A 27,645-nucleotide genomic window follows, 5' to 3' on the forward strand; every position below is an offset into this window, starting at 1 on the left:
AAAAAATGCCAACGAGCCGTGAAGCTAGGGCTGTCAATCGAGACTAAACAAGGTAATGGAAAGGACTTTCCAAGGGTCAAACTGTAATTGGTAGCTTGAGGCGGTGTTGTGTTCGCTCCATTGATCACTCATGAGGGCTGGGAGTGACCAGGAGGAATTTCTTTTTTTAACTAATTACAGATGAGGATAACGGTACAGGAAAGTAAATGAAGTGATAATATTTTCAAGCGTTGATTTTCAATTTTACTTTGTATTTGTTATCTTTAATACCAATACCGTATTTATTTTATTGCCTAGAACATTACATTACTTTCGCAGATAATAAATCAATGAAAGATTTTGTGCCCTTAAAAATAGACAAAGATAGATATCAAATTTATAAACATGTTTGGGATATATTCTTCAGATATTGAACCCTTTGTACAAGTGAAGGTGTCCTTTGTAAACACACATTATGTTATGTTATGCCGGCTACACACGCCGAACTCAGGCAGATGCCGACGCGAATGCACGAACATTGCATTGTTTGTACCTATGAGAGCTATTATTTACCGCATGAAAAAAAATACACGGAAATTTTGTAGATTCGGCATACATTGGGTATGCCGTATTCACCAAATTTCCGTGAACAGTTTGGCAATGACGTATAGCCGTTTTTATAATATATATTTAATTATAGAAATTATATATATTTTAATTATTAGAAATTTCATTGCCAACCCTACGGCGCAAGCGCAGCGCCGGTCATGACTTCATGACTCGTAGACGGAGGTATTTTTTCTCACATTACACCGTATTAAAATGCAAAAAATATATTATTATGTTTGCAGATATTTATATCATTTCATTTAAATAATCTAAGTAGAGAAGTATGCAGGTTATTAATTTTATGGAAGTTGTGAGAAAAAGAAATACTTTATTGAATAACATCGGAACAAGAAACAGGTAAATCTGATATATACATAGTTGCACGTCTATTGTCCCGAATTGTACCTATTTTTTTCTATTTAAAATCTACGAATAGTAGTAGAATTCTACCAAAAAGTGTAGGTTCTGAAAAAATATCTTTTTTTAGTTGCCTAAAAGTAAATCAAATATTTGTCGTGTCACAAAGAGCCTCGCGTAATCACGCTTAAAAAATTACCTCCAAATTGGGGAAATCCGTTACCCTTGATTTGGGGGTAAACACGTCCGAGTGGGGTAAACTGATTCGGACTCATTCAATTACGACCCTCCTACGCTTTGTCTACTATTTGGTGTCTATTTTCATATCAATAGAATTGTACAATACTCTTGTGGAATGGACTCGGAATCACATATATATTTCGATGACTTTTTAATTTCTTTTATTCACCAATTTTAGTCGTGTCTTGTTGAAAAAATACAAATACCTACATATATTTTATTCGATTATCCCGATTTTACACTCCAAACTCCAATTTCATTAGATGTTGTTTCTCTTGACGTACATACTTTGAGTTTGGATACATATAAATAGCAATTTCCAAATAAAATTACACAGCCTGTTTTTTTAATTTATTTATTAGTATTACACAGTTTTAGTATTACTCTCATCTGAGCGTATTTCCGGTTGCATCCCCGGCCGTTGATTGTAAGAGATATTTCACAATATTACACGGTCACTTCAGATCCATTGAGCCAATTCAGCAGATATAATCGTAACAAAATTTCAATTGCTTTTCGAGCGAATTTCAGAATAGGCCGATATATCGATGAGGTGTCGAGATTTCAAACGGGCTATTGAGTAGAGGACGTTCGGTATTGGGATTAATCATACCGGAAATATCTCTTATTCTGCCAACGTATTTTGTGGTTTTGGAGCTCGGTATAGTCGGGGGCAGAAATAACTCTCAACCTTACTATCACCCAGGTGGTCATAGGGGTTAGTGCTGGTTTGCGTAGCAACAAACCAATCACATTTCGGTGTGGTTGTCGTTGCGTCACAATGGCACACTGTGATTGGTTCGCTGCGTCTCACTTCGAATCGATTCGATGGTGAAAAGTGAAACGCAAACCCGCACTAAGCCCTCAGGTACTTGCTCAATGAATTTGCATTTTTTTTTACAAGCATCTATTTAGTTTCACCTGTCCTGTCCTGTCCTGTCCTGTTTGCTTGTCAGACGGACAATCAAATTTTGCAAGTTAAGATTTCTCTTACTTCCAGTTGTCCTACAGAATTGAAATTTCCCATGTCGCTTAAGTTTATTATTATAAGCATGACCTGAGGGTGCACCCAAGATCGGCTACCAACGAGGGAACTCCTCAACGGTTTACAGCACGGCCACGGGTTTTTGTCAGTCGTTTAATGCCACAAGAGCTCCGACTATAATAAAAGCTTGTGGCAAACTTGGTGAACTTGTTTCAATCATACATTCTGTACAACATTAAAAATATGTGTACACATGTTAATTAAAGTTTATTTTGTTTCAGGAAAAATCCGGCGAGCCTTATTCCGGTAAATTATCGGTAAAGTCGGATCTAAGTCCTGTATTTGGTAAGTGATATTTCTATTATTATTTTTATCAAATTGCTTTAGTACTTTAGAGAGCATTAATAGGTTACATAAATAAATGTCTTGTCAATAATTAAATGTATATTCATGTAATGACGTCTATCGATACAATACCAACACTTGTGTCTCAGGATAGTGGATTTCCGAGTAACATTTTAAAAGTACGATCTCATCCTTACATTTACTTTTTATAGTGAGCGAGTGACCGTGTAAATTCCAATTTGAGACGTAACACGTTTTTTTACATATAATTAAATGTTCGTGGGCTATAAAATTTTGTTCGAAAGTCAAATTTGAATAGATCATTCCACAAAATTGTTAATTTTTTTGATTAAATAGAATAAACAAAAGTAATAACCGGATAATATTGGGTAACTAAACATAAAAGAGCAAAAATCTCAAAAAAAGAAGATTTTAGTTCTATTTTCGAATGCACTTTTCAGCTACATACGGATTGGGTTACTTATTATAAACAAATATGCAGCTAACAAAAATAATATAGAATAAATACTGGTCACAAATACATAGTAAATTCTTAATTCAAAATCAACGTTCCATCTTCAAAATCCCATCGATCACTCACTTGCACTACGAAATTGATTTCTTTTACTTCTCGAGGTGGGAAATTATCGACGGAGTTAATACCGGGGCTCGCTCGCGGCCATTACGTGAGAATTATGTATGTTTTATCGCCAGCTTATAATCATCTGTCACTATCGTTACAATATTTTCGTATAATTTCATCTGGGTAGTGTTGGGAATCGTTTTAGATTGTATCGATTTTTGTTTTTTTTTAATGAATAGTTAATAAATGATATCACGGAACGCGATTTATTTGTCAACTATAATATAATTAGAGTTCTAAGTTTAAAAGTTGTGGTTGAAATAATAATATATTAGGACAAATCACACAGATTGAGCTAGCCCCAAAGTAAGCTCGAGACTTGTGTTATGGGATATTAACTCAACGATACTATATTTTATAACAAATACATATATAGATAAACATCCAAGACCCGGGCCAATCAGAAAAAGATCATTTTTCATCATGACCCGACCGGGGGCCGAACCCGGGACCTCTCGGTTCAGAGGCAAGCACTTTACCACTGCGCCACCGAGGTCGTCATTCTCCAGTGCTTTATTATTAAAATGAAAAAATCTAAAAAAAAATTAATCATAATCGATAAATACTGATATGATCCATCGACACAGCGCGACCCCATCCCTAGACGGACGCCTCGTTATTTGTTGTTATTAGTGTCTTTTTTATTTTTTACTTCGGGATGTTTTTGAGAACCGGTTGTAAAGCTAATCTGATCAGCTCACCACGACTCGCCATGCCACGAAAAAAGTATAATGCATCTGACGTACTGCTAACCTAAAACAGAGTTGGTGCAGAAGTAAAGTTAGCGCGGTTCCGCCCTGGAGTAGGACAACTCCATATTCTCACGTGGATGTCATACGAGGCGACTAATGGACAAGCCTAGGCAACAATAACATCTCCAAAAGAGAACGTCCTTGTAAGTCTCAAAATTGAGATTAGTTAAATTGTTTTTATCTCTAAACTAGAGCCCGTCACGGCTTCGTGCGGGTAAAAATATAAATAATAAGGGTAAAAATATAAATATGAGGAAGGTTTAGGTGTATAATAAATTATACACCTAAACCTTCCTCAGGAATCACATTATCTATTGGTAAAAACCGCATGAAAATCCGTGCAGTAGTTTTTGAGTTTATCGCGAAGAGAAGACGTGACAGTTGACTTTATTTTATTATGTGTAAGGAAAGGATAAGAATGTAAGGACTCCTTCGAGTTTTGAAACTTTTGATTCCAAATGAAGATGTATCTCTGTAACATCGCTGTTTTAAGTTCCAACCGTTGAATATTATTGTACCGGAGTTTTTTTAACTACATCCATGGGTTTTGGAATATAAATTACGTAGCTAAATAGTTGATAGCTAATTGTATGGGCGTGAAGTATGGGTTTCAAACTAAAATAAACTTCATTCGATAATATTATTCCCCCATTGTCAATTCTCTACGTGAAGTAAAAAAAAATAGTGATTTGGATCTTTTTTAATGTGTTATAATAGGTATACTGTGGTCCTACGGTCTATGCGATAAAAAATGCTTAATTATACTAGATTTTTAAACATTGAATTTACAAGATTATTTCTATTTTTCCAGTGTATTATCGCTAACAATGGTGCTAGATTTTATTCAATATTCAAAATAGTTACCTAAAGGCATCTGACATAATTTTCATGACTACCTATCTAGTGTTGCATGCACACTCAATGTGCAGGTTTCCTCACAATGTTTTCCTTTACCGGAAGCAAGTAAGTACGTAAGTAAAGCCTATGAAAACTACTATACATGAGTCAGATTGGTATACAAACTCATGTGGCACGAGTATGATTCGAACCTGGGCCCTAACGGTCACAGGCCGCTGGACCAACACCGCCTAACGAAGCTAAAAACCTGTAATGTATGAATAGATAGAACACCCTTTAAAATGTATTAATATCGGAAAATCTAAAACCTACATTTGGTCACCATATTAGTTAGTGGTTGACGTGGTTCACAAATCATGATTATTTAAATACACGTCCATTAAATGAGGCTTAAGATTTAAATAACACATTACCACCTTATTAACGTAAATTGTCTTGAAAAATAGTGACAATATTTGAATCTGGAACCTTTTAAGATTAATCAATTCTAATTTGGAATCTTGAATGATTCCACATTCAAATATTGAGATGATGGAATGTCAACAAATATTTGACCAGTATTTTATATAGAGTTTTAAACTTAACTGGCCTGGCATAGGCGTCGCTACTGTTGAATAAATTTGACAAGATAGAATTATTTTTTAAAGTTAATTGTTTTGTTCACCGGAATTGTTTCTTTAGATTTTAACTACGTGTTTTTCTTATTGAGTGTTATTGATAGCACTGGTGTCAGATTTTGTTCAAGTCGTCTAAAGGCATTATAAGACTACCGCCGCCTTAGTGGCAATAGTCGCGTACACACTAGTCAACATAGAATTGCAATAAGGCTAATACGGCTATACATTATCGGCAAACAGAGTCGTCATGTTCGACAAACTTTGCCGATTATACATGGCTGGTTTTTCATTGTGGTAAAGAAAAGCTCTCTTACAAACCACGCAATGTTCATTAATTCGCGTCGACATTTATTTTGACATCTGCGACAGTGTGTAGTTTAATATTTAAAAATCATCGCACGCACGACGACGTACGGATATAAAGACATAAAATATGGGCTAACTTTTTAATGAGCTACTAGTGGCCCGTCCCGGTTTCGCTCGGGTAAAAACGTAATAAATTATACTACACCTAAACTTCCTCAGGAACCACACTATCTATTGGTGAAACCCGCATGATCCGTGCGGTAGTTTTCAGTTTATCGTGAACAGACAGACAGACAGACGCGGCAGAGGACTTTGTTTTATAATATGTAAGGTTTTGAATGTCTTGTAAACTTAACATTAAATTCTAGACACACTATCAATATTTTCTCAAACAATACACTTTCAACCCTTGTACGGCACATTTTATTTCTCAACGGTACATGAGAGACAAATAAAACATGCTATGTTACTTCATCTTCCCTCTCTGTCTGTCATATCCGTCTGTCCCGCTCTGCAGTACCAGTTCGGGTACAGTTTATGTCATTATAGTAGCTTCTAATTGGAACTTGATATGCGTACACATTTAGACCCGTCGTTAGTAGATAAATGAGCTTTTTACACTTTCTGTGGCGTGTGGTGCAAGCTATTAGCGTAAGCGGTCGCGTATAAGAAAGGTCTTTCTTCCTCTAGGACCGAAATTTTTGTGTCGATTTTCTCTGCTTTTGTTACGGTTACCGTCGTTGTCGTCCTCTCTTTCACTTTTATATTCACTTTGGCTATTTTTTCTTTGTTACCTCTTTCTCTTTCGCTCCGTCTCTGATCCGCACATTCGAGTAGATTGAGCTGAAAATTTAAATTTATATGATTTAGAACACAAGTTAAAAAACTACTGGCCATGCATATAAAAAAGAAAATGTGTCAATTAGGACACGGGTTCGCATAAACCGTGTCCGCATAGTGGCCGCGTTCTGCGTTATCCAACGATTTAAAAAAATAATGTGTACTTATGTAATTTACCGCTCTCGCTTATGATTTGCAGTCTAATCCCGTTTAATATTTTTTAATTTTAAGATCCAGTGTCATAAAGATAAATAGACTCGCAAGCTCCTAGGCAATTAATTGACGTGTGCTATAAAACAAAATGATAAATTTTATTTCGAAACTGCATTTTTCTGAATACCACCATTGGATTGGAAAAATTACAAAAAATGAAGAAAAATTGCGTGGGACTAAACTAAAAACATATGTTTTTGATTTATGTAAATTGTTAGCATATTTTCCAAGCTAAGTATAGGATTGTTCTACGAACATTCTGTATTCATTCGTTCGTATACACGTTCGCGGACGCTCGACAAGACTCAAATAAATTGAATTGTTATAGTGTGGTGTCCGAGAAACTCCTAATTTCAAACTTAATATGGAAGAATTGATGTATATTAATATCATACATTTAAAAGAATTGTAGTCTTTCTTTCACGCCAAAACGGAGTATTGGATTGAGGTGATTTTTGGTGTGGAGATAGTTGAAAGTGTGGAGAGTGATAAAGGCTCATTTTTGCCGCGGGTGGAGCCGCAAGCAACAGCTAGTAACACTATAAGTATTATTTCTTATTTTTTGAGCTAATGAGACCGTTCAAAGATATCAGAAATATTTTACATCTCAGGGACATTTGTGAAGTCAGATTTCCTTAAAAATCTTAAAGCTTAGCCTACTAAATTGCATGGAGTTTTTTCAATATTTTTATTTTAAATTAAAACAAACTTAAATTACATTAATTACTTTATATTGTTTTGTATTCTGAATGTATGAGGTATTTCAAGTCACGGAAGTCGACGTCCAGATTAGAATCAAAATTAGGCATATAGTTATACGTAGTTACACCATATTTTAACCTTATTCACTAAACCGGTTTAATTCTTAATGTGTACGTGACACAACTCTTGTGTCTCAAAAAATAATTTTACTAAAAACAGTTCGTCCGCTAATGAACCAGTTAAACTAACGACTGGCGCCAGTCCTGATAACAATTATGTAATAATAATAACTTTTTGAATAATACCACTAATTACTGTGTTTAACTATGCTCATTAGTAATTTAATATCAGTCTAGGCGTCGCTAGATCTTAATTAAAGTATCGTCGTTTACATTTTGCTTTTTATCGTGTTGTTTCTGACGATTTTGCACGATTTGGTTTCATACGGTTTTAAAATGAAAGGTTTTTAAGGTGTAAAATTGCACACATATTGCGTAAGATTTTGTTTAAGTCGCCTAAAGGCATCTGACGTGACTTTAACGGCTACCTACCGCCATTTAGTGGTGCACAATTGTGAACTAAGTTCTCAGCCAGTGTGCAGGTCTCCTCACGATGTTTAACTTTACCGGAAGCATGTGGTGGTGTATAAAAACTACAATACACGAGTCAGATTGGTATACAATCTTATGTGGCACGAGTAGGATTCGAACCTGGGACCTTTCGAACACCGGACCATCACCGCTTCAACGCTCTAAATCTATCAACAATCTTGAAGCCAAAATACACAAGTAACAAATTACATGATTATTATTTTATTATTTTTTCCCGCCAAAAAGCTATAATAAATGTAAAATCAACACTGACACCTATAATTTGTCGTGACCGCAAACATAACAAGGGTTTGGAATGGAACCCAGGCCTCCCAGGTAGTGGTTTTTATGCCACGAGGTCTAAGTGTGTGACTCACTATCGTATTCTGCAGTTTTTTTTAAATTTCTTGTCTATGTCCGCCATAATATCAAATAATATACCACTTTAGAGATAAGGATGTTTAATTTTGTTAGCTTTTAGAGTTATTGCAGTTTTTAGATAGACCAATATGACCACATACATTAAAAATACATCGATCTGTATAATGGTGTATCTATAAAATTTGACTTATTAATGAATTCCATTCATTAATAATAATTATTATTAGGAATTGAAAAAATCGAAGGAAAATCTTCACCTGCCAAAAATCAGTATGTAGAAAACTGTAATGTCCGACCGGAACTATGACGAAAAATGTATGAAATTATCATTTTGGCCGAAACCGAACACTTTAGATATTAATAATATTTATTTTTAACAACGAAAAAGAAAGCCAACGTAAAATTTGTTTTCCGTCTAGATACTTATTTATATTTGAAAAAACTCGTTAGGTTGAAAGTTTCGCCTAAATTATTGTCCTAATATTGCAGACACTAATTAAACTAACCTAAATACCTGTTCCATAATCACATATTCTAACAAAAAAAGGATAAATCCGGTAGCCATTTCTCCTTACAGCTAACATATACATAAAAATGTGTGTGCGTTTGTCGTTATGGGGCATACACGGCCTCTGTCAATATTGATGTAGGAGACCACCAGTGCAGTTCAGTATGTGGAATGAAATTTTATGGGAGAATTGATTTTCGTTGTCATAGTGTAACTACATAGGTAGTTGAGGATTTTAAAGTTATTTATTACACGTTTTTAATGGTAAACCCATTCTCACCTCATCGAGTGTGCGTATAAACTCAAAAACTACTTGACCGATTTTGATGAAATTTGGCACAGAGACAGACGAAACATTCAAATGTAACATAGGATTATTGCCTGTCCAGTTCATCCTTGTTAAGTAGGTGTATGTTGTTTATGTGATATTTATTATATGTATGTATCTAAGTATTTATGTATAATATTTGTATGTATGTGTATTTTATTTTTTAATTTTAATTTTCGTTTTCTTTTTTTTTTAAATATATTTTATGCACACGCCAGTCTGCCTCTATGTACTACATCTCCTCCCACGGGTCTACTGGAAGAGATTTCATTTGAAATAAGTAGCAAACTTGTACTCGTTTTTATAATGTAACTTATATTTTAAGTTTTTTGTGTACATAAATTGATAAATAAATAAAATAAATAGGCTACATTTTAAAATACTGTTTTCCAGAGCGAAGCCGAGACGAGCCGCTCTATAATTAATATTTTTATTTGACAAGAATACAAGCAAGAATACAACACCATAAAATTATGAAGTTTAATAAAGTATTATACCTCATTTAATATTCATATGTTAAATTAACTACTACCATAAGTTACTGCCATTCGACATATCCAATTCCACGTTTCAATCAACAGTTTTTTTTGCTCAAAACCGAGTTTGAACATAATAATTGTTTTATGCTTGAAACTATGCGAGTTAATCATTCGGCGTCGATTGCTTTTCCTCGAAATTGCAATGATGACGTCATTTTTATGAGTAAGCGGGTTGCACCATCCAATTTAAAGTTAACTTTAAATTGTTTTCAAAACCTAAGACGTGTCTTATCACTTAATAGCTGAACTAGGACCAGTGTTAAATCTAAACTTTGAACCAGCCAGCAGTGTTGTTTCGCAAGTATAATATGAGTGTAAAGCCTATTAGTTGGTACACTCATCAGAATAATTCTGCCGAGCGAAATTACCGGCAAATTGAATAGGCGCGCGCGTATTCTGTTCCACGATTTAAAATTTGATTTTCGATTTTTTGTTTCTTTTTTTATGGTCACTAAATTTGTTTCTTATTATTTTTATTCCGTTGCTATCTTTCTATGGAACGTGAAAACTGAATTTTAGAAACTACATCAAATATCGAAGTTGTTGAAAAATATCCAGATTATCAGACTGCAGTTTACATTTCAATGGATTGCATGTTTGCTAATGCAATTAACTCAGTTGGGAATGTACGCTTAGTTAGTTTATTTGGTTTGTTGAAGCTTAAAATATTATATATATATAGTACAGAAAACTAGTAGAACGTAAATCAGGAAGTAAACGAAAGTGAAGTGTAAATAAAACGTTAAAAATTATTTGTTACTACATATAAATTGAAAAAAATTTGATAACCTCTGTAGCCTAATGGCCATTATGCCACTTTTACACTGGAGGATTTCAGTTCGATTCCAGGTCAGGTCAAGATTGAAAATGATCTTTTTCAGATTAGTCTGGGTGTCGGATGTTTATCTATAGACATATACATGTATATGTTATATATTATAGTATCTTTGGATTTGCATCCCATCAAAAGTCTCGAACTTAATTTGTGACTAAACTAATTTGTGTGATTTGTCCACATAAAAAAAAGAAACAAGACAACAACAGTGCCATTAAAAATATTTTTTATGAGAAATTAAATTCTTTAACCCTAAATCTAAAAAAAATGATAATGTAGGTACCAGAATAGGACTCGTTCTCGCCGCCGTGAGGAAGACGTTAACGTTACGGCAATTTATTTTTACACAGTCTTGACGTTCTAGTTTGTTTGCTGATTGTAAAATAATATATTATTTGTAATTCTCAAAGACACGCAAGCCTAGATCTTTATAGTTATTAAATTATATTAAAAAAACACACTATTTGTTACTTAGCTTAACTCACGCGAATCGTGACCGCCAGACAGGTGTTGTGGAAAATAATTGTATTTTTTTTATAGCTAGTGCTAAAGTCTACATCATTACCAAGACTTCAAGGGTTCTTAAAATGCTCTCGAGTACAATAAGGAGCGTTAATTAAATAATAAAATACACGATGTAATTAATTATATCCAATTTATACCGCCATTGTTTTTGGCATATTTCTTTGTCTATGGTTTATTTAAATAATAATAAATAAAACAGTATAAATGTTATATACTCAACTAGTTGCCTCTCGGGACGTCTCGCTCCCGTAGGAACACCGGGATAAGAAGTATCTTATGTCACTCAGAAATAATATAGCTTCCTACTGGTGTAGGAGTTTTGGAAATCGGCGGAGTGGTTCCGAAGATTACCTCCTACAAACAAACTTTCAAATATTTCCTTTTTATAATTTTAGTATACATTTGATTTCATTACACCTTACAAAATCACTGTAAGCCGTTCGGTCATGATTGGTACTAACACTATCTGAGTTTGACTAATGAGTTTCTTTTGGCATATCTTCTGAGCAGCGGTCGTGCTGAAATGTTATATATATTAAGGTAGTTTGTTACAAAATATGACGTGAAGAAATTTCTGAATAAATGATACGTTGCCTTGTATGAGAAATGAAACAAAAAATAAATATATTTATTCTAGGACAACTCGAATCTATGTGTTTCTACTTTACTTATATTCTACAAGGGATTTTGTAATATATTATATAGTATATATAATATGTATTACTAAATGCCTTGCGTACTTAACATTCGTAATGTTAATTAAAAAAGAAAAAAACAAAAAATAGAAACATTCACATTTATAATATTGTAGGATTCTAGGTTCATTGGACTCAGCGTTTTATAAAAGTACAGCGCGCACAATTACTTCTCCAAATGACGCCCCATCGCAGTATAATTTACTCCTCTGCACCCCGCCTTGGCGACTAGTGGAGCGTTTTCCTTTCTGACTGTACCACGTCTAAAAATTTGCATAATATTTTACGATTGTGAACCTTATTATCATGTATTTAAGGATTTCAGTCTTATCTTTGATACTTGTTAAATTTAAGTATAGAAGTATTACAATTAGAGTGCCAGCACTTATTTATTTGAATGAGTTTTAAACAAACTGCAGAAAACACCATTGCGTTTTATTAAAATCTCATGAAGTTCAGTTCTCCCAATGTTGTAAGGTCTCCTATTTTTTTTAATTTTATATATATATATATATATGTGTATATATATATATATATATTTCCTCATGCTTCAATTTTCATAAAAGGACATAAGGTTTCATGTTTATCCCGGAAAAACTGTTCCCGTGGGAAATTCAGGCGGGAGAAGCCGCGGGCAATAGCTAGTTGTTTGTATATTTAAAATCACATCTAAATAAACATTGCGAGTACCTATTGAAAATTTTTTTTTCAGGTAAATTTGAGCCCCACCCGGCTGCAAGTTTCAACATGGGCTACCTCATGGCGCCGTACCCTTACCCCAACGGTGGGGCGCACCCCCTCCCCGTCTCCATGGTAAGTACATTTAATTATATAGTATTTTCTTTGTAGTCACTGCATAATGGAAAAATAAATTGTAGTAAACAGCCTACAGAGGTAAAGCTGTTTAAATAATACTTTGAGCGTCAATATTTTTGTAAAGATTGAATCAACAGGGACACCTTTCTTAGTTGAAAAATGCCATAGAGAAACATTTCCAGATTTTGGTCATTGAAAAATAATCACTCATTTTAGAATTAATACGAGCATAAAACCATTACCACCTTCAAAACGACGTCAGATTTCGTTATGTTCCCTTCTGTATAAAGTCGTAGAATCAACCAATGAACTATTATTTTTATTAACCTATAGTGTTCCACTGCTGGGCAAAGGCCTCCTATTAATAAGTTATCCATCGCTGAGGAGATATGGATCTCCTGCAATTCTTACTTCAACAAACTATTATGAAAATGTTGGTTGTAGTAATCATATTATGTTGTCCTCTATGAACAGTACTGTTACAATTACACTATTGTCTGCCCACTGTACTATTAACATTGTTAAGTCAGACCCAGACTAGAAGTCACGCGACTACAATAACAGCATCAGAAATAGAAGCAATGTGAATTGTTTGTATTCCGTCTGAGCGCTGACGGAAAAATATGCTGTTGATAAACGGCTCTGAATCACCCGGTCAGTTTGTGATGTTAGTGCAGTGTTGATTTACGGTATGTATTTATTACAAGTACATACATATCAGAATAAATAAGGTCGTGTAGGAATTCCAGAACAAATCTTAAATAGAAAACAGGTGGTCTTGATGCCTCACCTTGAAAATCTGAATCACAAGACGATTAGATATGTCACCTGTCTCTTTTTTATACGAGAATGCGAGTATATTACAGCATTAATCAGAATCTTCTTATCAACTGTATTTGCTCACTGACATAACTTTTATGAGATTTTATTAAAATTATTTTTTATCTCGTTTTACGTTCGCCTATTTTTTCGGTCATACATACATATGTCTCCAAACAATCAATTAGATATCAAGTAATATATGCGTGTTCTTTAAAAATAATTGTGGTCATATTGGTGCTAGCGACAGGAATAGATTTATACATACATAAAAATATCTAAATATTTTTATTTAATCCCTGATGACATTGACTAAAAACCTGTGAAGGCCAAATGGCAGCACACAGATATGTGATGGATATATGATAATAGATAACTTTATCAGTGAACCGAATCTTATGTTACACATGTTTTGTCACAATAATTGCGGTTGTAACCAGCGACTGTTTATATGAGTTTTTTTCGGCATTTCTTCTCAGCAGTGGTAAACGTGAAAACGTGTTCGCCTTTGATTTAAAATTCTTCAAACATTCCTACCTTGGATGTCGTCTAACTGAGTACCCTAGAAGTGATACTGGTGTCGTCTGACACCGAAATCCTGCTTGGTAATAACTTTTAGGGTAATACAGGTACAGTGTCATGTATTTAACTCTTACTGGCTAGTCAAAGTCAAGAGTTGTGAAACTGAAAGAAGACCACGATTGGCTTGTAAGTGGAATTGAGATTAAGTTCTGATAGGTCTGACAACCATCGTCTTCGAGAATTTCCTGTTTTTAGCTAGGTAAATATATTTAAAATATTTGAGATACGTATCTCAGGGACATATATGAGTTCGTTGATGAATTACGGCCCATATGTTGACTGTAAGTTTCTCGTCAAAGTTCTTACAGTACCCATTACGATGACCCAGAATACATACGTATTTCCTTATGCAGTAGTAAACAAGAAACATTTATAAAAAGACGTAATTTCTGTACATTGACCCCTGAAATCATATTACGTTATCACTGACCTAAGGAATACACTTATCAGTGAACGAAAGCAGCTGTGTTATTTACGTTAAATCATAACAGAATCGTAGAGCTATTTTTATTGGATTATTTCTCGGTAACCACACGTGCCGGGATTCGAACCCTGGACGGCGGAAATGGTAACACAAACACTTTTTATTTCTGACTCCTTCCTGCCTGTCGGCTATCTTGTATACTTAAATATATCTGTTGATTACTTTTTCTATTACTAAATTGGAAAAATTATATGTTTGTGTATATTTCTTAACTTTTAGCGAACTAAACAATTTAAACAACATAGAATATGTGATATGATAACGTATCACAATTTCGTGTGGCATTACAAGATATACAAACATATTTAAACAACTAAAACTAAATTGTGTACCTACTTTGAACACATTTTATATTTAGTTTTGCCTCTGTACATTCGCTACTTTATACCACTTGAAACGTTAACAATTAACAATTACTGATAATACCCCGGAAATAGGTCAATGGATAGAAAAACTATACATACAAAAAATAATGAAGTAGATTAATCGGCATTAACTACTTTTACTAAATATTTTTAACTGCCTTTAAAGGAACATGTGAATCGGCTAAAACGATTTCCGAATTCGAATTTAAATTTCCAAGATTCGAGTAGAGATTTGAATTTAGAATCAGTTTAAATCGAGAGCGTCACCAGCGATGCGGCAACGTCAATATCGTTCGATACCTATCTCCAGTACGCATGCACGTAGAACGCCATTCAAATCCTTTCAAACGCGTAAGAAACGAAAAAAGAACCCGTCGCGAAAATATGAAACTAAACGCAACAGGTGGACATACTACCGTCTCATTCTTTTCTATCAGGTTTTAAGTCTCGTCTCTGTTGTGCGGAAGCCGCCCCTACAGTCGCCGCCCCCGCTCTGGGCGGGAAATTTAAATGAAGGAGGGGGGGGGGATGGAAATGCTTTTCTTTTTGCTCGCGGGGTGTGTTTAGGGCTTTTGTCTGGGTGAATGCGGCCAGCAATTTCGGGGTCGCTTACGCTTACTACGTCGGGATTTGAAGATCGAATGTTTAAATTTTTAAAATATTCATTCTTTGTTCGAATCTCAATCGTTGAAAAAAAGAAATTCATTTTATTTAATTAGTCAGTGTGAACTGCTAATAAATAAAAGAATTATAAAATTTGTCATAAAATAATAATAAAATTCATAACTTCAGGCTACCCTTATCTATAGATAAAATAAAACCGTAAGTTCGCTATGTCTGTCTGTATATAGGAGATATCAAAGAAAAAAGATTACGGGATTTATCTAATAGAAGCAAAAATAATTTCGTTGTCTTGTCTGTCTTTATGTTTGCTCGCGCATCACGCTAAAACTTCTAAATGAAATTTGATGCGGTTTTCACAACTGTATAGAGGATAGTCTAACTTAAAATCTGGTATAGGTTTCATCACGATGCGTTGCTCCGAACCCGAGACATTGACAATAAATTATTAGCGCACGCACGAAATTAATGCACGGGATAAAACTAATAAATAAAATTAAGATTTTTCACTAAACATCATCCTTTACATAAGTTCTTGACATATATATCACTTTATTCCTGAGCGGACTCCATAAGCCTGTTATTTTCCAATAATTTCCTTTGATAAAATTAATTCCTGGACTCTTGTGACAGCGTTATCGCCCCTTGTTGTAAAACACTCAATTTTAATGTATCATTGTTTGTTTGTAACAAGTACAAGATAACAGACATATCATCTTTACAACATACTCCTTTGTCGATGCACATAGCTGAAAAATAAAGAAAAAAATTATTGTCTTGTAGTCAGAAGATCTAAACAAGTCCTACTCATACTATAAATGCGAAAGGTTGAGGATGTATGTGTATGTTTGTAACTCTTTCACGCAAAATCTACGTTATATGTACATTGTTATGAAATTTGGTACACGGGTAGAATATAAGCTGGCAGAACACAGAGAGTACTTGTGATCCCAAAATTCCCACGGGAGCGAAGCCCCGGAGCGTAGCTAGTACTATATAAAATCTCAAAAATTTCAATACTCAATACTTTGTCCCTCTCCTCTCTCCCTTTGTCCCCGTCCTGCTACCCTGCACAACTTCACGATCTTAAATATTTTTAGTTACCAAACGTCTATTGAACAACGCAATGTCTAGATGGCGCTACTTGTTAAGTCATGTCTTTTCGCGTAAAAAAACATAATAAGAGGATCAGATTTCCATGCCAAATCCTATACTCGCATTTTACGATCAACACAGCTCTAAGCTAAGAAGGGTGAACTGGGGTCATTGGTACATGAAAAACAAAGTTATCTAGATCTATCTGCACGCCGGATCTGAGCCACGTCCGTCTGTCTGTCTCCCCAGATGCCATCAGAGTAACGGGCTGAATAATTCTTTGCATGCATTTGGTCATCTTGGCTACGTATTTACTATTTTTTTAAACATGTATGTGTCTGTGTAAAATTATGATCTCTTAGAATATTAAGAGTGAGTTGCATCGTCACATTTGACGTCGATTTTTACCAGTGCGCCGCTGATGTTTGGACAAAATGGTGTACTTTGCGTTTTTCTACACACGTTACAGTTAACGTCAAAATTAACAGTACAGCCCACCCTAAGCTTCATTAGTACTTGACATGAGTTTTATCGGCACAATTCAAATCAAACTTTATTTCGACTTTTGAAACAAGTTGTATTAACACTTTATTTACCAATATAATTAATGTTAAACGCACTCTGTAACCAGTTAAGCTGAAGTCAGAAAATCTGAAAGATTAATTATAGCGAACAGGTGTATGAATAAATACTGAAAAATTAAATAAAATGACGAGTTGTGACAAAATTTTACAGAATACTCTGTTCAAATATCGTGATTTATTCAAGGTGTTCATTTTTGCGTTTAGTTTAAGTACACACACACTATCTATTTGGGATCTATCAGTTTTTGCGTTTTATTTTTCAACACATTTCGAATCTAATCTTGATAAAATTTATTGTTAAATCTTAAATTCGCATCGAATCACCAAAAGGCTGTTCGTTTTCGATACCGTCTATAATTCCTTGGAAATCATTACATACGCCCCGGTTATTTTGATTTCGAGTGCCCCCCCACCCCCTATCTCCCCAGTCGAACGCTGCATCTCATTTTCAAAACGTTCTCCTAACTGACCCGACGGCGATACAAACGATAAACAACTCTATCTGGAAGTTATAGAGATTAAAATACAACATTTGTTGTTTATCGAAGACAAGGGAAAAGTAACGTTGTTCTCTAGTTGCTAAAGTCAAATTTTCTTTGAGTTTTCTTGGTTCGGGGTGAGCGCGGGTGACATGGATTGTGTGGAGGGTTTCAGGGGGAATTTTCTCTCTTATTTTTCGTGAATTTTTTATTTAAGAAAGGGATAAGATTTTAATGTGGGTGCTCGCTTTATTACTAGCGATTGTGAGATATTCCGCCATTGTTGCCGCTGGTGCGTGCAGGTTTCCGCTTTAAGTATTTTGTATGGATGGATGTATTTTGGATGGGATGTGCGAGTGTAATGACGTTTTAGCCGGTTTATCCGCCGCCATTTTGAGATTTCTGCCGTAATCAACTGTTTTCTGGATTAAGGATTTGGTCGTCTGGTGTTTTGAGGAAAATATTAACGTTCCTTTAGTTCTTATGTCTGTTTATCCACTAGCTTGTGGATTAACAGACATGAGAACTAAGGGAGTTCAGACATTTTAGGGAGAAAATTAAGCTTGTTATTTCGTGTTCACAATAAATTTCATACAGATTGTGACCGAATGACCGAAAGCAAAACATTGAAAAGTTTTTTTTTCAACATTAAAAAGGTGTTTGTTTCGCTTTAAAAGTTAAGATAACAGTCATCATGTTCCAGTTTAAGCTTCATACTATGATTGATTGCCAACCAATCATTCGAAGAGAAGAATCGAAAGTCACAAAACACATCAATATACGTTAACCAAACAACCGTTAACAAAACAAAAAGTTAAGATATTAGTTGTCATGTCTCACGTTATTAGGGTCATAACCGGGAATCGAAGCCGGGGAAAAAAGCTAGCATGTTATAAAACGCCAGTCCGACAGACGGTTAAAAAAAAGTAAGTTTAGTAGTCATTATTGTCCCACGTCATTACAGCCATAATCGGGAATCGAAGTCGTTACGATGAAATACGACTTGTACCGGAAGCTAGGCAGCATTCCTGGCTTCGCCTGCCCTTGAACCTAACTGGCTCTGTAACAATGGCTTACAATTTGCCATGTGGTATAATATATAAGAGGTAGCGACAACGGGATTAGGTTAGTCGTTTTAGCCATTTTCCCGCTCACTGAATGGCGCCACTGGCGAGTCCTATTGATGTTTAAAATTTTTTTTTATTATTTCATTCAATAATTGACCAGGAGTACCAGCACTCCTATATAGCGATGAATTCAAGCAGAGCTGAGACATATTTATTGGTTAATGTATTTAATTATTTCCTGGTTGGGAAACACCAGACGTGCTTGCGCTGGCGTCCCCAACCAAGAAATGGGTGATCGGTCCTTGAATTCTGGAATCATTTGAAAATGTAAAGCGCGAACCCGTGCTTTTTAACGTAACTGATGTGTTTTTATTGCGTGTGGCTATTAGGCACCCATTAGTACCTATACCCATTATTACCTATCTAATATGTGTTAGGCATTAACCTTTCTATGTGTGAGGTTCTATACCAGACCGTCAAATTATGACTGTGAAACGGGATCGTTTTTCAAATCAGAAATTTGCTTCTAAACGGAAAGTACCTAATTGGTAAATTATGCGTTGTCTTAAATGTCAAAAATCTGGTCTTGCGTGGCGATTATTAACAACTATATTTATTTGCATCCTAAAACAAATATGTAGTTGTTAATAATCGCGAAGTGAGGAAAATAAAATTGCATTTTTATTTAAACGCTCTCGCTTATATTTTGCGTCAAACGCATCAACCAAATCGGAAGTACGAATAATATTTGTTCAGTTTTGGCTCGACCACGTTCAGAGTTTCCCTTTGAGACGGTGGAGATACTTATCTTGTATATTTAGCATAGTTATTTATCATACAATATTTTTATATCAATATCATCGATCAATCTGACTTGACAGACAAAACCAGCCCAAGTTCGTGCGGCAAACCGTTGAGGAGTTCCCTCGTTGGGAGCCGATACTAGGTGCACCATCAGGTTGTGCTTATCATAATAATGCATTGTTTTGGAAACTGAAGCGCCTTGGCGCAAAATGTCCTTTTCTCACAATGTACTTTCTCATAATGTCCTTTTCTCGAAATTTGCGCCAAGACGAACTGAAACGTAAATTTCAACTTTGTAGGACAATTGGAAGTAGGAGAAATCTAACATGCAAGATTTGATTACAGACAGACAAACATCGGGACAGTTGAAACTAAATAAAAGCTTGTAAAGAGGAATGCAATATAGAAATCCTAAAACACTTTCGCCTCCCTTAAAACATATCCATATCCTAAACTGAAAATCCGTCTCCAAATATAAAAATAATCAAGGGTTGAAGGGTGTCACCCGAAGGGGAGTCGTAATACTTTTAAAAGCTACCCTTCAATGGTGCATCTTTGTGTGCTGACTGTACAAGTAAGGCGTTGCGAACTGTACCTACCTTTTTCATTCCATTGTGGACTTCGTAATAGTTTTAGGTAGCGCGTTTCATGTTCAGTCGTGAAAAGAAACCCATTTTAACCTTTAACGGCAAAAAGAAATGTATAAAAACGGGCATATGTATCTTGAATGAAGATATTGTATATTATATACCTTTATTATAATTTATGAATTTCTTCCATTAGCTTCATCTCATTTTTAATCCAACACATAGAGATATAAGTTTGAAGCGGTGGTGGTGTAACGGTTAAGACGCCCGCCTGTAGATCTAAAGGTCTCAGGTTCGTATCCTACTCGTGCCATATGAGTTTGTATACCAATCTGACTCATATATAGTAGTTTTCAAAGACCACTACTTGCTTCCGGTGAAGGAAAACATCGTGAGGAAACCTGCACACTGGTTTGCAGTTTATTTCACTAGACGGCGGTAAGTAGTCGTAAAAGTCATGTCAGATGCCTTTAGGCGACTTTAATTAAATCTGACACCAATCTGACTATATGATGATGATAAGTTTAACGTGTAAGTGTATCAGGCGACCGTTGTCTGTCTGTAATATCGTACTACCTATCTTTTAACCTTTTTGTTTGGGAATATTGTTGGCCATGATTAAATTTCGGTTTAAATTGATCTAGATTTTACCTGCGGCTTTCCCACGAGAACATTAATTTTTCCGGACAGCAAGGTGTATGTCCTTCTTCATACTTTAAACTACATTAATGCAAACTTTCGAGATTATTGGTTAAGCAGATAAAGCGTGAAGAGGTAACAAACTTACCTTCGTTAATTAGTAATTACCTTAGTGAATTGACTTACCAGCTCATTCTATGTGCACGTAGAAGACAATCGATTTTACATTACAGTTACAATTTAATTACTGTCGCTGCCTATTTACTACGCATGAAAAGTAATCATACAGTGGAGCAGTTGCCATTATACTGCAGAAAAAAAGATTAAAAAATACATATCCCCGGAGCCCACATGCGCTACCCCCATCTTGAATGCGAGCGGCTGGTAATTGCCTAGAAAGACCTATTTCCATTCAACCCCCTACCGCCCCCCACCCCCTGAGGAGGCAGGTCTAGATTCTAGATGTTATTCGAAACCTTTTAAATACACTTTTGATTCTGTTTTTAAAAGTAACATGCACACCCACACATACAACATACACACTTGCAACTCTGGTAAATACTATGTAGCACTTGCCACCACTAAAAATACGTCTCAATTACAATTTTTTGAATTTGCTTTGAAATTGATATTTTTTTCTGAGAACAGTCGCTTGAAAATAAAACTGATCTTGGTTAAGTATGGGCTTATTTCATATACTTTTTGTTATGGATAATCGGCTTAATACTATTTCAGATTTGGACAGTCTTGAATTTCCACCTGCTATAAATTGTAACGTCGAAGAATTTCACAATCACTTTCAAATTAAACGTAATGATTTCACTATTATCTCTCAAAATATCCGTAGTGTTTATAGTAATCTCGATGACTTTATCACTAATCTAACTCCTCTTAAATTTACACCAGACGTCATTATTCTCACAGAGTGCAGATTACAACGTGAAGTACCGATTCCAAAGGTAAATAATTATTCTGGAGAACATACTACTGCTTACATTAATCAAAACGACGGTGTAGTTGCATATACAAAAGACTCACTAAAAATGAAAGTCAGAGAAGTGAACTTACAGGACGCATCTTGTTTGCAAATCGACTATCAAAATCATATTGTCCTTGGAGTTTATAGATCTCCGTCAGTTATCAACGCTACACCATTTATTGATTCACTTAGCTCGCATTTGGAAACTATAAAAAGTAACAAAACTATTGTTGTAACTGGTGATATAAACATAGATCTAATAGAACAGGTAAATGAACCTGCTTACAAGCGAAATAATAGACATAATTACCTAAATATGCTTGCTTCTTTTGGTATAACTATGGGTCACAATTTGCCTACTAGACTTGAAGGTTGTCTCGATCACTTCATGATTAAATTAAATAACAATAGTAGTACAACAGCGCAAATTGCGGTCCTAAACACCTCTATAACTGATCATGTAATGATCGCTTTGGCTTTGTCACATATAAAAACGAATACGGTAGCTCCTACAGTTAGAAAGGTTATTGACTATAATGAAGCCCTACAAAGCCTAAAAAAGAAAGACCTTTCCAAACTCTTACTTTGTACTAATCCTAATTTGCTATTGAATCAACTTATTAAATCAATCTCTGACTCATTATTAGAAAATACAAAAACATCCCATATCCCTAAAAGTAAACGTATTCTTAAGCCCTGGATAACACCAGGTGTGCTTCGCTGCATAAGAAATAGGAACAAAATGCAACTAAAAGTTCGAAAAAATCCCAATGACGTAACACTAGCAATCATCTTCAGACGCTACAGAAATTTTTGCAACCAACTAATAAAAAAACTTAAAAGGACATACGAGAGAAACTTATTACATTCATCCGCTAAAAATCCTAAAAACCTATGGAAAAATATAGCTGAGATTACTAATCATAAACAAAACAAATCAGACAACACACATTTACTCAGCATCAAACAAGGACCTAAGGAATCAGTCGACTATATTAATAAACATTTCGCTAATATTGGAAAAGAATTGGCTTCTAGAATATCTCAAACGTCCAATAGCACAGTAGACAGAGGATCGGTTTTAACACACTTTAGTCAACCTAACTCGTTTGTGTTGATGGATACAGATACAGAGGAGGTTGAAAGTATTCTCATGAGTCTAAAATCCTCGAGTGCTCCTGGGTGGGACTCCATACCTACTCACTTTTTGAAACTAGCAAAAAATGAGATAGTACCAGTCTTGACACACATTATTAATCAGTGCTTTGCGGTTGGAGTTTTTCCTGATTCTCTCAAAAAAGCTATCGTAACTCCAGTGTTCAAGAGTGGCGACAGAGACAGTATTAGTAACTATAGGCCAATTTCAGTTTTAAGCGTATTTTCTAAAATCATTGAAAAAATTATGAATAAGCGACTTGTTAGCTATCTTAATAAATACAATATTATATCTGAACGGCAATTTGGATTTAGACAAAATAAATCGACCGAAGATGCCATTTTAACCTTGTCAACGACTTTAGTAGAACAATTAGATAAAGGCAACAAATGCCTTACGGCATTTTTAGACTTGAAAAACGCATTTGATACTGTCTCTGTCCCCATACTTTTACAAAAACTGGAACAAATTGGCATTAGAGGAATCCCTCTAAAACTATTTACAGATTATCTAACTAAACGAAGCCAATGTGTTAAAGTTGGGTTGCACATTAGTGAATCCTCCAGTATTGACTTTGGAGTTCCACAGGGGAGTGTACTTGGACCCACGCTTTTCCTAATCTATATCAACGACTTACTCAACCTTCAATTGACAAATGCCAACATTATTTCATACGCCGATGACACCGCAATCATCTTTTCTGGCAAAACATGGCAATCGGTATCTGTCGATACTCATAAAGGTCTGACAAATGTTGACACATGGCTGAAACAAAACTTATTAACTCTAAATTCTCTTAAAACTAAGTACATGTGTTACACTATTAACAAATCTACTCAACCCCCGCAAGACTTTAGTATAAGCATTCATCACCCTAACTGCACTGATTCCAACATTTTCTCTTGTACGTGTCCTAAAATAGAAAAAACATCTTCTATCAAATATCTCGGTGTGATGTTGGATCAACATCTGACTTGGCATTCACATATAGAAACAACCGCAGGTAGACTACGTAGACTAATTTGGATATTTGTTAAGCTTCGCCATGTTGCATCCAAAAGTCTTCTCAATACGATTTACATAGCTCTTGCTCAATCGGTACTTACATACTGTATTACCGTTTGGGGAGGTGCCACTAAAACAAAATTCTTAGACGTTGAAATAGCCCAAAGGGCCCTGTTAAAGGTGGCTTACTTTAAACCTAAAATGCATCCTACCACAAAACTATACTTGGATTGTAACCTACTGACTGTGCGTAAACTTTACATCCTTCATTCAATTCTAAAACTTCACAAAACACTGACTCCCAATCCATCATATCTATTAAAACGAAGAAAAGTGGCCATAGTGACTACTGGTACGGGCGTCAGGACAGTGTTTGCAAGTAGACAGTATAACAATGAATCAAAACGTATATATAATTTAGTCAATAAAGAAATAGACTTTTATTTGTTACCTAAATTTACTTGTAAGAAACTGATAACTGCTTGGTTGAAGGAAAAGGACTACGAGGAGATCGAAAAATTATTTGAACGTGTTGTGTAATAGGTTTTTGTTAATCTTACTTCCTCTCCTTCTTCTTTGCATGTTCGACTTTCTTTAACTTATTTTTGTCAAAACATTTATTTCGTTAATAGGTACTTTACTATTACTGGCTATGGAAGAGCGTGACCTCCTGATACAGGTGTTTTTCACTTAATAGGAGGTCACAATAACATGTAATTGATGTACCAATTTTGTTAAAGAAATAAACATTTTTTCATTTTTCATTTTTTCAAACCTAATCTCGCTCCTATGGGATTGTCAGGAACCTTTTTATAGAGGTTTCATTTCTTCGAAGCTCTTCGCGTCTGGAAATAGAATGACGTCACGAAATTATATTAAGTTTAGAAGTAGCTTGTACTTTTTAAGTTCTTTTTCGGTCTGAATATTGTTTGTTACAATGTTTCCATTTTCTTTGTTATCAAATATTCATCCAAATCATAACCGCAAGATATAACAACCAAATGAATTCACCAACTATTAAACTAATGTATGCACTCAAATGCAATAGCATGTTGCCCTTTTATCGTTGCAATTGAGATGGATTAACCCCATCGCAACCCCAATACCAATAACCCTTGAGCGAGCGTCCAATTTCACACCAAGTGTTGCCAAAAATGAAAATATTAAATCCAATTTACAAACTTACCAACATAACCCCTCGATTATCCGTCAAAAAAGGAATTATCATTATTATAGTAATAGCCTCTTCAAGCTATTGTGTTTCGCTAATCGGCGTCGTTATACGCTGTGGGGTAACGCATGTTTGCTCAGACAAAAAATATGAATATGATTTTATGGCAGGTTAAATCTATTATAAGTGGGGATTATGTTATGAGTAATATTTCTGTTTGTGAGGGGCTTTTAACGAGCTATTTGGCGCCTTTTGGCTCGCGTGCAGTTGCTTAGTGGTAACCTGTAATTATCTGGTTTGCTTCAGTGTTGTTGATTTTCTTGATTATAATGGACTCTGAGGCCGAGACATTTGTAACGTTGATAGAGTGTTTTAAATTACGTTTTTTTTCCTCCAGTTCTTAAATAATGAGATATAATATAACTTGCAAATGATAATATTTGTCATTGTATATTTACTTAATTATTAATAATCATAGTGGTAAATAATAGAATGAGATGATTTTTTTTCACAACATTTCGAAGATTAGATTGAGGTGCAAATCCTAAAAAAGTCTATTTCTTGATTAAACCCAGACTTTTAGCCCAAAATTAATTTGCAAGCCAACTTCTCCGGCAATTTTATTACCACGGGATAAAAGTTAAGCAAGTACGGTCACATTATGGGTCACTATATTAATTTCCATCCAATCCCAAATCAAAGGAGCCAACCAATCCCAAAGGACACTACCCTAATGCCTACTCTGGACAAAGCGGATTAAGTCCATGTTGTCATATCTGTGATTATCATAATGCGTTGACGGGATTCCCTTGTTTCTGTTTTTTGTCTATTTTTTTTGACGCACGCCTCTCTGTGTGGTCTCAGTTGTTTTCTTTTAATGTATTAATTGTGTGAGTAGAGAGCTCAAGTTTAATTATTGATTAATCTTTAACAATCAGATAACCATAATATCGTAAATATTTTCGAATTAGTCATATTATTTGCATTTAGATAATAGACATTTTAATATACATGTCCGTTGCTAACTTCATAAATTCGCCAATAACAAACAATATAGTTAGCCTGGATGACTTTAGCATGCGGAGCAAATTGCCTATTGATACAACTAGCAAAGCAAATATTTCATGAAATTGCCGTCGATTACCGTGTCCACTAAATACACAAATTACTCGAACGAGCCAAAGAAAATAAAGAGTGCATACACAACATTATAAAATACTAAATACGAGTTTATTTGCAGTTGGCATAAGGGGAAATTTTCCCATAATGCGCGACTTGCTTTTAATATTCCAGGATTGACGTTCGCGGAACTGTATTGCGAGTAGAATATATTATTTTCTGTTTACAACATTATTTTGACCACTGGGAAGTTGCAAATGTTTCTATTTTTCAAAGCAGACGATTTGAATTCCAAAATCCGATTGCTTCCAAGGACATGACACTTCTGAAAATGTATGGTAAAGTTTAAAAGGAAATATAAATATATTATTCTTTTTAACACATTCACAAATATATATTGTTTCTCCTGCGTTACCTGTTTCAAAAATAAAAATATGGTTGCCTATAATTATTTCAAAAAACAGTTTTTATGAGAAAATTGTTGTCCTAAGCACACTCAGAATGAGAACATATTCGCTCGGTTTGCATGTCCTCCGATGTGTACACCGCGACAACATCGATTTGCCCATATTTGTTAATTATAGACGGTTGAGAAGTCTTTCCGCCTCTGCTAGTTCGAATACGATTTAAGAACCCCCGGTCCAATTACTGAGTTCTAAACCCCGTCCCCCTCAAAACCCCCTTGTTGTGAATAAAAGACATGCTAGACCAAGACTGATTTTATTCTCTTACCCGCACATAACAATATGAAACTGACAGGCAAATATCACATCATCTTCCCCCAACAAACAATAAGACATAATATCTAATTTAAAATGGAATATAAACTAAAACAAAGCTATTAGAGTTTAGTTATAGATCTACAGTTACCATGCAAGAAGTTTCAATACTTATTATACGCTTAAATCTTTAAATGTTTTCAATACTATGTATTTTATAAAGTATATTAAAATACTACTTAACTAGTACTAAAATTACAATGAGAATGTTATAATGAACTCGCACATACGAGTAGTACATTGTAGGTATTAAAGAAGAAAATAAAGAAGAAAAGAAAAAAAAAAAAACTTATAGATACAAATTATAGCTTATTACACACGTTGTTTACTGTAAATTATAGAATATATAATAATGCGTAATCATAGAAAAGTTTACAAAACATTTGACCAACGACATAAAGTAGGTACTTTATGACATACTCATTTAGATTATGTAAGCATACTCTAAATAATTAAAAACTTACGAATCTAAGGTAGGTACCTAGTTATTTATTAGAATGAAGTTTGGCTATATTAATACGGGCCGTTTCAGCCGCCAGTCTACGCGCGCGCTCCGGGCGGTTGTTATTAGGCGTGACGTCATCAGAAACTCGTGACCCGTCCTCGCTGGTGAATGCAAACGTTTCGTCCGAGTTGTTATAACTTTC

General features: G+C 34.8%; 1 protein-coding gene across 4 annotated transcripts in view; it reads left to right on the forward strand.

The window, feature by feature from the left end:
* pan (pangolin) overlaps positions 1-27,645 on the forward strand; it is a 125,079-nt gene that overhangs the window by 40,892 nt on the left and 56,542 nt on the right. For all 4 annotated transcript variants that reach the window (XM_053762698.2, XM_053762697.2, XM_053762696.2 and 1 more), the window contains exons 3-4: positions 2,452-2,515; positions 12,560-12,660. In XM_053762698.2, the coding sequence (XP_053618673.1) occupies positions 2,452-2,515; positions 12,560-12,660 (165 nt within the window). The remainder of the gene's footprint in view (positions 1-2,451; positions 2,516-12,559; positions 12,661-27,645) is intronic.

This window comes from Plodia interpunctella, chromosome 23 (genome assembly GCF_027563975.2).
Source record: "Plodia interpunctella isolate USDA-ARS_2022_Savannah chromosome 23, ilPloInte3.2, whole genome shotgun sequence".
Taxonomy (NCBI): Eukaryota; Metazoa; Arthropoda; class Insecta; order Lepidoptera; family Pyralidae; genus Plodia; species Plodia interpunctella.